Source organism: Panthera onca, chromosome E2 (assembly GCF_046562875.1).
Source record: "Panthera onca isolate mPanOnc1 chromosome E2, mPanOnc1 haplotype 2, whole genome shotgun sequence".
Taxonomy (NCBI): domain Eukaryota; kingdom Metazoa; phylum Chordata; class Mammalia; order Carnivora; family Felidae; genus Panthera; species Panthera onca.
The window spans coordinates 18,864,368-18,876,552 of record NC_138353.1 but is presented as its reverse complement, the minus strand read 5'-3'; the positions used below and the strand labels follow the sequence as shown (position 1 = coordinate 18,876,552).

The 12,185-nt window shown below is 40.9% G+C and overlaps 1 protein-coding gene across 4 annotated transcripts in view; it reads left to right on the top strand.

Annotated features, from left to right (window-relative positions):
- The window catches only part of GARRE1 (granule associated Rac and RHOG effector 1), an 83,997-nt gene that overhangs the window by 20,055 nt on the left and 51,757 nt on the right, over positions 1-12,185 (top strand). For all 4 annotated transcript variants that reach the window (XM_060650940.2, XM_060650939.2, XM_060650942.2 and 1 more), the window contains one exon: positions 9,477-10,777. In XM_060650940.2, the coding sequence (XP_060506923.2) occupies positions 10,283-10,777 (495 nt within the window). In that variant the 5' untranslated portion in view covers positions 9,477-10,282. The remainder of the gene's footprint in view (positions 1-9,476; positions 10,778-12,185) is intronic.

Sequence of the window (12,185 nt, the reverse complement as noted above, 5' to 3'; positions counted from 1 at the left end):
GGGAAACTTGTTTTTGGGGCACCTGGGTGGCTTAGTCAGTTGAGCATCTGACTTTGGCTCAGGTCATGATCTCACAGTTTGTGAGTTCGAGCCCCACGTTGGGCTCTGTGCTGACAGCTCAGAGCCTGGAGCCTGCTTCAGATTCTGTGTCTCCTCCTCTCTCTGCCCCTCCTCTGCTCACGCTCTATGTGTGTGTGTGTGTGTGTGTCTCTCTCTGAAAAATAAACATTAAAAAATATAAAAGAAATAAAAAATAAAAAAATAAAGGTATCCCTGGGAAACTTGTTTTTTATTATGTACCTTTTGCTGTTAAATGAGAAGTTACGAGGGGCGCCTGGGTGGCGCAGTCGGTTAAGCGTCCAACTTCAGCCAGGTCACGATCTCGCGGTCCGTGAGTTCGAGCCCCGCGTCGGGCTCTGGGCTGATGGCTCGGAGCCTGGAGCCTGTTTCCGATTCTGTGTCTCCCTCTCTCTCTGCCCCTCCCCCGTTCATGCTCTGTCTGTCTCTCTCTGTTCCAAAAATAAATAAAAAACGTTGAAAAAAAAAAATTAAAAAAAAAATGAGAAGTTACGAAAGGAAAATGGCAATGAAAGATTTATCATTTAAATTCATTTTTTAAAAATTCATTTAAAAATAACAGCTTTATTGAGATATAGTTTATATACCGTGTGTTTTAGCATATTCACGGTGGTACAACTATCACCACTATCTAACTTCAGTACTTTGTCATCACCCCAAAAAGAAACCCTGTACCCATTAGCAGTAACTCCCCATTCTACATATCTGCTTTCTGTCTCTGGATTTGCCTGTTCTGAACATTCCGTATCAATGGGATCATATAACATGTGGCTTCTTGTGTTTCGCTTCTTTCACTTAGCCGTGTTTTCAAGGTTCATCCATTTTAGTTTGTATCAATACTTCATTCCTTTACATGTATGTAATATATATACATCCAGTATTATATAGCTGTACCACATCTACTCATCAGTGGGCAGACATTTGGATTGTTTCGATTTTTTGGCTACTATGAGTAATGCTGCCGTGAACATTTATGTACAGGTTTTCGTGTGAACATATAGTTTTCATTTCTCTTGGGTATGTGCATAGGAGTGGAATTACTGGGTCATGTGGTAACACTATATTTAACATTTTGAGGAACTGCCAAACTGTTTTTTCCAAAGTACTGTCCCATCTTACAATCCTACTAGCAATGTGTGAGTGCCCAATTTCCCCGCATCCTCACCAGCACTGGTTATTGCCTTTTTGTTTGAAGTAATTATTTTTGATGAAGCAGCTATATGCAAACCAAACAATGAGGAGATTTTAATACATATTTTAGCTTGTTAAGTGATTCTTTTTCACTGTGAACTTAGCACTAAAATAAAAAGTTTATTTTTAATTTATTTTGGAGAGAGAGAGCAAGAGCGTGTGTGGACATGCACGTGCCATTGGAGGAAGGACAGAGAGAGAGGGAGACAGAAGATCTGAAGCAGACTCTGTGCTGACAGCAGAGAGCCCGATTCAGGACTCAAACTCATGAACCATGAGATCATGACCTTAACTGAAGTTGGACGCCCAACTGACTGAGCTACTCAGGCATCCCTTTAAAAAAAAAAAAACAAAAACAAAAAACAAAAGAACAGCAGTCTTTTTATTTGTGTGTGTATATATATATATATATATTAAGTTTATTCATTTATTTTGAGAGAGAGAGAGAATCCCAAGCAAGTTCCACACTGTCAGCACAGAGCCCAGTGCGGGGCTCAACCCCACAAACTGCGAGATCATTCATGATCTGAGCTAAAATCAAGAGTCAGACACCCAACCGACTGAACCACCCAGGCACCCCTAAAATAAAATGTTTAATGACTAATAACACAATCCCCCAACTTGTTTGGATTTTAGAAAAATTATTTTTATTTGAAAAAATAATACATTCCTTCTATCTGAAACCTAGCATAACACGGTATATTAATTATACTTAAAATTTTTAAATAATACATTCTTGAAGGGAAAAGGAGTAAATGATTCACCAGATGTAATTGTTGTCTTAAAGCATAAATTTGTCTATATAAACTGTACACTTCTAAATATCAGATGGATTGTACCTTATATAGGCTTGAATCTTTAAAAATCACAATGAGGGGCGCCTGGGTGGCTCAGTTGGTTAAGCGGCTGACTTCAGCTCAGGTCATGATCTCTCGGTCCGTGAGTTCAAGCCCCGAGTCGGGCTGACAGCTCAGAGCCTGGAGCCTGTTTCAGATTCTGTGTCTCCCTCTCTGACCCTCCCCCGTTCATGCTCTGTCTCTCTCTGTCTCAAAAATAAATAAACATTAAAAAAAATTTTTTTTTAAAAATCACAATGAAATCCTGACAGGTTGCACATAATGGAACTGTTGATATATTACATTAAGTATATTCAGGGTTGAGTACTTAAAGAGCAACCTTTGTGTATCTTTTTTTTTTTCTAATTTTTTTTTTTAATGTTTATTTATTTTTGAGACAGAGAGAGACAGAGCATGAATGGGGGAGAGCCAGAGAGAGAGGGAGACACAGAATCTGAAGCAGGCTCCAGGCTCTGAGCTGCCAGCACAGAGCCTGACGCGGGGCTCGAACTCACAGACCGTGAGATCATGACCTGAGCCGAAGTCGGACGCTTAACCGACTGAGCCACCCAGGCGCCCCATTTGTGTATCTTTTAAGATGTTCATTAACTCTGTGATTATTTATTTCAAAGGTTGATGTTTTGTATATTAAATTGTTGAGAAGAGGTATACCCCATTATGTTGGGAATATAGGTATTTCAGGTAGTATATTTGTATAGTCTATCCTCACTATTCTCAGATTCTATATTTGTGGATTGACTTAATGACTAAAATTTATTTGTAATATAAAATCAGAACTTGTGAAGCTATTATGGTCATTTTTGGACATGTGCAGATTAACAAAAAATTTTGAATTGCCCAGTGTGCACACCCCTGTGGCTGTCAAACAAGGTGATGCTCTGCCTTCTTATTTCAACTCTTAGATTGTAAGGTGTCTATTCCATAATCTATCCAATGCCATGGTTTTTGCATTTTTATGCTTTATGTTGGCAATTTCACTGTTTAAAAAGCCCCCAAGCATAGTACTAAAGAGCTGTCAAGTGTTCCTAAGCCTAAGAAAGCTATAATGTGCCATATAGATAAAATACATGTGTTAGATAAGCTTCATTAAGGCATGAGGTACAGTCCTGTTGGTTGTTAGTTCAATATTAATGAATCAACAATATATATTAAATAAGATGTTTAAAGAGAAACAAATAAAACAAGGTTGTGTATTGACTGATGAAAATGTTATGACCAGAGACTCATAGGAATTGAATTCTGTGTGTCTTCTAAGAGTATTGATTCAGTATTTGCAAATTACAGTTTGCATGGTGACCTTATATAATGTAACTACTATAAATGACAGGGTCAGCTGTACATGATGTGTTGCTTCTTTCTTGCTGCTTTCAAGATTCTCTTTGGCTTTAGGCAATTTGATTATTTTATCCTACTTGGAGTTTGTTGAGCTTCATGTAGATTCCTGTTTTTCGTCAAATTTGAGAAGTTTTTGGCCGTTATTTCTTCAAATATGTGCCTGTCCCTCCACTCCTTGTAGGAATCCCATCGTATGCCCAATGGTGTCTCACAGGTCTCTGAGGCTCCTCAGACTGGATGATTTTGATTTATGTTCAAGTGTGCTGACTCCTGCTCACATAGTGTATTTTATGTTGAACCACTTAGTATATTTTTTATGTCAGTTATTATATCTTTAAACTCCAGAATTTCTGTTTGGTTCTATTTTTTTCAATACAGTTTTTATCTTTTATTGGTATTCTTTATTAGCTGAGACAGCACTATCGTACTTTCCTTTAGTTCTTTACATATGGTTTCTTTGGTTCTTTCAATGTACTTTTAAATAGCCGGTTTTAAGTCTTTGTCTAGTAAATCCAGTTTCCTCAGGAATTCTTTCTGTTGTTTGTTTTCCTGTGTATGGGTCAAACTTTCTTGTTTCATTCATGTCTTGTAAGATTTACTTGAAAACTGACCATTTTAAGTGATAGAATATGGGAACTCTGGAAAGCTGATTTTCTCCCATCTCCAAGTGAGTTCCATGTCAGTTCAGATAGAGAAGTGGCATCTTTCAGGGAACTACCAGATAGGTCAAATAATTTTAATTTCTAGGGACTGGAATCTTTGTAGGACCTCTAGCCCAGTTTTGCTCCCTCTGGTGGCTGCCCGCCTTCTGGTTTTCACTGCAAATGCAGCTATTAGTTTTCAACTCTATCACAGAGTTAGAGAACAGGGAATGGAACTAGGTCAAGTTAAAATGCTATAGAACTCACTATTCATACTGAAATTCAGCTGTTTTTCTTGAATAGATGTTCTCCAGTTTTCTGGAAGCCTGTTAGTTTCCGGAGTTTGGAAAAAGTTGATTCTGACCATTTTGGCCAGTGTTCTTATTGTTTTTATGAAAAAGAGAAGTTTTAGAGGTCCTTACTGCAGAGTAAGTGGCAGCACTTTTGATATCATTCCCCTCCTCTTTCTTTACATGTTTTTATTTTCATGAATCTGTTGCTCTTTTCTTTTTTCTTTTCTTTTCTTTTTTTTTTTAATTAGAGTGCACACAAGCAGGGTCTAGAGGGGCAGAGGGAGAGAGAGGAAGAGGGAGAGAGAATGAGAATCTTTTTTTTTTTTTTTTTAACGTTTTGTTTTATTTTTTGAGAGACAGAGTGCAAGCTAGGGAGGAGCGGAAAGAGAGGGAAACAGAATCCAAAGCAGGCTCCAGGCTCTGAGCTGACAGCACCGAGCCCAACAGCACAGAGCCCTATGTAGGGCTCGAACCCACAGACTAGAGATCATGACCTGATCCGAAGTCAGATGCTCAACCGACTGAGCCACCCAGGTGCCTCAAGAGAATGAGAATCGAGCCTGATGCGGGCCGCGATCCCATGACCCTGGGATCATGACCTGAGCTGAAATCAAGAGTGAGACCCTCAACCTACTGAGCCACCCAGACATCCCTGTTGCTCTCTTCTTAATAGTGAAATTGCAGTTTGGATTAGGTCTGAATCTTAGAGTTTGCCAAGGCTTTTAATCTAGAACTTTTTCTTACACTCCAAATTAGTCATATAAGCATACACATTTCAGACTAGTGCAATGCACATATTCGTGGCCCCACTGGTTTATTATAAAGAAGGAAGGAGATTTGACTGAGACCAGCCATTTGGTAATCTCTGTCTTACTGCCTCTCAGGTCCCACTCTTCCCTTCCCACCCTCAGTGTTTTTTCCCTACCCAAGTGTCCCTCCTTTCTATGCTAGTTAACTTTTTGTTTTCTTCTTTTAATTTTTTTTTTTTATTTTGAGAGAGAGAGAAAGAGAGCAAGCTTGAGTGGGGGAGGGGCAGAAGGAGAGAGAAGATAATCTTAATCGGGCTCCACCCCCGGCGCAGAGCCCCATGCAGGGCTCAGTCTCACGACTGTGAGATCATGACCTGAGCCAAAACCGAGGCAGATGCTTAACCGACTGAGCTACCAGGGTGCCCCATCTTCCTTAAATTTTTTGCTGAACTTAGAAAAATGCACAAATTAAAACAACAGTGCTTAGTTTTTTACCTCCAAATAAACACCCAGGTGATCACCACCCTGGTTAGTCAGTAACTACCCACAGTGCTGCAGATCTACCCAGGAACCAGTGGGTCATTTTTCAGATGTAGCCTATCAGACCTTTGTTCATCTATCCTAAATAGACATTTCTGGAAGCCAGTGGTATATATGTTTTCCTGTATCTCCTTTTTCATTGGTATATAATTCACATGCCATAAAATTTACCATTTTAAAGTGTGTGATTCAGTGGGTTTTATTGTATTAACAAAGTTGTATGGTTATCACCACCATCTAGTTCCAGAACATCCTTATCACCCCAGGAAGAAACTCTGTATTAATTAGCAGTCATTTCCCATTCTCTATGTGTCTTTGATTCCTGGCAACCACTAACCTACTTTTATCTATCTCTGTAGATTTGCTCTATCTGAATGTTTCATGTCAGTGGAATCTCTCATTGTATGGTCTTCTGTGTCTGGCTTCTTTCACTTACCATATATTTTCAAGGTTCGTCCACATTGTAGCATTTATCAGTGCTTCATTCCTTTTTATGGCTGAATGATATGTATGGCTATACCACATCCTGTTTATTCATTTACCAGTTGATAGACATTTGGGTGCTTTCCACTTTTTGGCTGTTATGAATAATACTGCCATGGACATTTGTGTATAAGTTTTTTGCTTATGATTTTATTTAGCTGTCATGTGTAAGTTTTTCTGTGAACTTGTATTTTCAGTTTTCATGGGTACGTAATTAGGAGTGGAATTTTGGGTCATATGGCAATTCTAACATTTTGAGGAACTGCCAGACGGTTTGCATCCAGACTGTTTGATGTGGTTTGCATCATTTCAGATTCCTACCAACACTGTATGAGAGTTCTAGGTTCTCCACGTTGTTGCTCATACTTGTATTGTTTTTGTTTGTTGCTCTTTTTTTTTTAAGTTTTTTTTTAATGTTTATCTATTTCCATTGATTTATGTGTCTTTCCTCATGCCAGTACTCCACTGATTATTATAGCTTTATAGTAGGTTTTCAAATCAGGAAGTGTGAATCCTCCAATGTATTTTTTTCTTTTTTTTTTTTTTTTGATGTGTATTTATTTTTGAGAGAGAGAGCGCAAGTGCAAACGGGGGAGGGGCAGAAAGAGAGAGAAACAGAAACACAGAATCCGAAGCAGTATCCTTCCTGGCTCTGAACTATCAGCACAGAGCCCAACACCGGGCTCAAATTCATGAACCGTGAGATCATGACCTGAGCCGAAGTCAGACGCTTAACCGACTGAGCCACCAGGCTCCTCAACAACATATTTTTTTCTAATACATGTTTTGGGCATCATGGGTCCCTTGCATCTCCATATGAATCTTAGGATCAGCTTGCTGGTTTCTATAAAAAAAGGTGGTTTAGATTTTGATTTTGAATTTGTAGATGAATTTGGTGAAATAGTGTTATCTTTAAGCGTTATAAGTTTGATTCAAATAAATTTTGGAAATACGTGAAGTGAAAAAAGAGTATAATGTTTATGATGCTTTCTTTAAAATTAGGTAAGTATATGGGTCTTCTTGGCCTTTCAGGACCAACTAGCAGAGGAATGGGGGTGGACTGTCAGAGCCACAGGCACCCGTGTGTCACACAGAACAAAGAGTGCTCCTCAGAACTGCGCAAGATGCTCACTATAGCCAGCTCAAGGCGATGATTTTCTTTCATAGACCACATGGTTTCTGTGTAAACAGCATTCCTGTTGAGGACTTCTGTTGTACATCATAATTTGTAAAGCTGCATCGGTTATAATAGAGCACTTGGGTAGGGATAGATAGGATTTCCTTATTGTCATAAATTTGAAAAAAGAACATTTGGGAACATTTCTTACAAGTAGTTGTCTGATATGTTGTTTCTTAAAAAGCTTATGAGGGGCACCTGGGTGGCTTAGTCAGTTGAGCGTCCGACTTTGGCTCAGGTCATGATCTCACAGCTCGTGGGTTCGAGCCTCGCGTCGGGCTCTCTGCTGACAGATCAGAGCCTACAGCCTTCTTCGGATTCTGTGTCTCTCTCTCTCTCTGACCCTCCCCCATTCATGCTCTGTCTCTCTCTCTCTCTCTCAAAAATAAATAAACATTAAAAAAAATTAATAAAAAAAATAATAAATAAAAAGCTTATGAGATTTTTTTTTAATGTTTATTTCCAAGACAGAGAGAGACAGCATGAGTGGGGGAGGAGCAGAGAGAGAGGGAGACACAGAATCTGAAGCAGGCTCTAGGCTCTGAGCTGTCAGCACAGAGCCTGATGTGGGGCTCGAACTCACAAACCGTGAGATCATGACCCGAGCCGAAGTCGGTCGCTCAACCAACCGAGCCACCCAGGCACCCCAGATTTTTTAAGAGCTAAGATTCTCTTGAACACAGAGCTGCAAATGGCAGCCAGTTTAGTTGTACTTACATGCTACCTGGCTTAGAGTTGCTACACCTTTAGAGTGTATGTGTGTTTCTCTCATCTCTTGCTCTTTTAGCCTGCGTACCTTCCTCCGTTCCTTGTGCAATTGTAAAGGCGTGGTAGTTGGCCAAGATGAGCGACAAAGTGTGACTTGTATTTTTTTATCAACAAAAAAGTAAAATGAAAAGAAAGAAAACCTACTTATCAATAAGTAGGCCAAACTATATTCAGAGATCATGTAGTTTGTAGTTTAACAGGGACTAAGTATAACACTCGGTAAAATAGACTCGGACTATTGTTACATTTGGGAGAACAGATAGTTCAGGCAAATGTGAACCCTGATGTTAGCTGTTTGAGAAGAGTCACACTACTTCACTGTTAAAGGACCAGAGGGGCGCCTGGGTGGCTCAGTTGGTTAAGCATCCGACTTCAGCTCAGGTCATGATCTCGCGGTCTGTGGGTTCGAGTCTTGAGTCGGGCGGGCTCTGTGCTGACAGCTCAGAGCCCGGATCCTGCTTTGTATTCTGTGTCTCCCTCTCTCTCTGTCCCTCCCCAGCTTGTGCTCTGTCCTTTCAAAAATAAATAAACATTAAAGGTACCAGAAAGTGTAACCAGAGAAGCCCAGATGTTGCTATTTACACCTGTGCAGAGCCGGGGTTTCTACAGAAGGTGCCCCCAGGGTATGAGAACCAGCACACACCCCGCCAGGCTTCCCTTTGAGCATCCAGAGGGGAACCTAGGTGGGGACGAGGAGAATCCTGTCGGCAGACCTCCTGTCAGCCACTCACCACACCAGGCTCTGTCTGTGCACTGCGCTTCCGCCCAGCTGGAGTATCCTGAATGCCCTCTGTGCCGTCCTGTTTCAGGGCCTTTGCTCTGGTGGTCCTTGGAGCTGGGGAACCCCACCCATCCCTTTGCATTTGTGAAAACCTATCCTTCGGTCAGGGGCTACCTCACGGGAACATTTTCTTTGTAGCAACCTTCTGATATCTCTCTGTTTTTGCTCCTCACTCTCTTTTCCAGTCCCCCTTAAGGTTTTATGACTGCTGTGCTTGTTGACCATCCTCACCGTGGTCTGGATACTCTCCTGATCCCCTTGCGAATTTATGAGCTCTTTGGGGAGGAATCAAGGGTTAGGCCAAATACCATCACAAATCCAGGCCCCGTTAGCCTCAGCTTTGAAGTGGTTGGTGTGGAATCAAACCTTCCTGGTTGCACTATTTTTGTACAACTTGAAGAATTTTCTAATAGTCACCATGTCATAGTTCAACTCTAGCTCCCCTACCTGCTTTTGTAAGGTTGTCTGTGATTTCTTACTTATAGCCCGCCTTTGTGGATTTTAGCATTTCAGGAGTTAATGTTTCAGAATTCCTCATTGTCCTGTAACTTTCCTAACTTTATCTTATTTTTCCCCCTCACAGGAAATGACTTAGAGGCCTTACAAATACATCGGCGGCGCATTCTTGCTTCAGACTTTACAATTGAGGGCCAGCCCAGTCTGGAAGCACCTCTTATTACTGTTACAAGGAAACTGCTACCTCAGCAAACAAAAAGAAAGGAGGAGGAGACTTATAATAACAAATGCCATTTTTTAAAAAAATGCTTGTTTTCAGAAAACGTCAAAGGAAATTTGGAAATGTTTCGCATTGAGAAGAAGCTTTGCAGGTGAATGGATTTGGCAGGCAGGCTCTGTCAACATTCTGCAGAGGTTTGATCTTCCTTCTTCAGGACCTAGTGTGAAGTAACTGGACTGCTTTTTAAATTGCTGTTGATCAGCTTGTGGGTTTGGGGGTTCTAACTTTTCTGGTATATTGAAGATACATTATATTACATTATATTACATTTTTTAAAAGTTAAGTTATTTTTCTGCCATTGTAAATACAAGTACCAAAATATTCTTGCAAAGCAATTATACATAAACATTTTTCTCGGCAAGCATATCTTTTTATTAAGAGAGTGGAATGCTAACAGTTCCTATACAGCATTTTGGACACATGTTTATTTTTGGTCAGGGGTCCTGCCTACACTGAAAATATTAATTACATAAACCTGTCGTTCTTGCATCTACTTTGGGTCACATGGTCACCTGCCTCATGGAAATGCCTTTTTTAAAACTTAGATTTGCAGAACTCCACTATTTTTATACCTAGCTACAGTTCTGGGGGGAAAGAAAATAGAATCAGGACCCTGACCCGCTCACGGTCACTGGGACAGCCACCCCTCCCGCATGTATTGCTGCAGCGCCCAGGACAGTAAAATGGACTACAAGCGGCGCTTCCTGCTTGGCGGGTCCAAGCAGAAGGTGCAGCAGCACCAGCAGTACCCGATGCCTGAGCTGGGCCGAGCACTGAGTGCTCCCCTGGCGTCGACGGCCACCACCGCCCCCCTGGGCAGCCTGACTGCTGCGGGCAGCTGCCACCACGCCATGCCCCACTCCACTCCCATCGCCGACATCCAGCAGGGCATCTCCAAGTACCTGGATGCCCTCAACGTCTTCTGCCGTGCCAGTACTTTCCTCACGGATCTCTTCAGCACTGTGTTTAGGAACTCTCACTACTCCAAGGCAGCCATGCAGCTTAAAGATGTGCAGGAGCACGTCATGGAAGCAGCCAGTCGGCTGACTTCAGCCATAAAGCCCGAGATCGCCAAGATGCTGATGGAACTTAGTGCTGGGGCCGCAAACTTTACAGATCAGAAGGAATTCAGCCTCCAGGACATTGAGGTAGAGTATCTTCTGTGTCATACTTGGGTAGGAAAATGTATTCCAGAGGGAAGTGAGAATGTGGTTTTCATTTTTTTCCTAAATCACGACAGTGATGATCATCTTCTTTCTGTTGAGACTCTGTCCTTGTAAAACACTGTGCAGTACCAGGTTCTAAATTGCTTTCATTGCAAATTAAGTAGGTTAAAAGACTGTTAAACAAATCAGCCTGTATTTTATGTTCTTTCAATTTTGAAGTTGAAACTTTAGTTCTGAATAACATACTGTTAAAAGTACATAGTGGGGACTGAGAGTTCTAAATATGAGCATGAACTTTGTGAATTGTCATTATATGGAACCATTGGTTTAATGTAGAAAGTTCACACATGTTTACGGGATAAATTATTTTTCCAGTTCTAAATTAATTGATATATTTCTTAGGGTCTTTGTTAATCGAAATGAAGTATTCTCCCTCTTTCAGGGCTCTAGATTAGAACGTAAGATTAGAATACACATTTCATTCAGAATAAAGATGAATTCCTTTATAAAGATTTCCTTCATTTAGGAAATCGTTTATTAAACTGATCTGCTGCTAGATTAGTGTCACTAATTAGTGTCACTGCTAGATTTTAAAAATCATTGTTAGCTGCTCAGAGAGTTCTTCTGAGTTTGATTTCTCATGTCCTTGTGCATTTTAACAACGTGTCAGGGGTTAGGTTCCTGAATGCTAGAACAGAGAATGCCCCTTTCCGTCTTGGGGATGAATTTGATTTTAGGAAATCACGTCTTCTGAGCCAACTCTGGTGGTTAGGGTGGCTAAACAAGTTAATTTATACTGCTGTGAATTTAGGGGGTATAAAAAAGGTAAGCTATTAAATAATGTGACTAATTTGTATTGTTTAAAAGTGATTTTGAAGGTGTTTCCAAGAGAATTTAGAACCGTATTTGAAAAGAGTATTATTGGGGCGCCTGGGTGGCTCGGTCGGTTAAGCGTCGGACTTCGGCTCAGGTCATGATCTCACGGTCCGTGGATTCGAGCCCCGCGTCGGGCTCTGTGCTGACAGCTCAGAGCCTGGAGCCTGTTTCAGATTCTGTGTCTCCCTCTCTCTGTGACCCTCCCCCGTTCATGCTCTGTCTCTCTCTGTCTCAAAAATAAATAAACGTTAAAAAAAAAAATTAAAAAAAAAAAAAGAAAGAAAAGAGTATTATTGGTGTAAATTAGGGATCATCAGACTTTCTGTACCAAGCAAATAGTAAATTAAGTTTATTTCAGAGAGAGAGAGTGCACGCACAAGCAGGGGAGGGGCAGAGAGAGGGGGAAAGAGAGAATCCCAAGCAGGTTCTGCACTGTCAACACAGAGCCCAATGCCGGGCTCAGTTTCATGAACCACGAGATCATTACCTGAGCCGAAGTCGAGAGTCGGACACT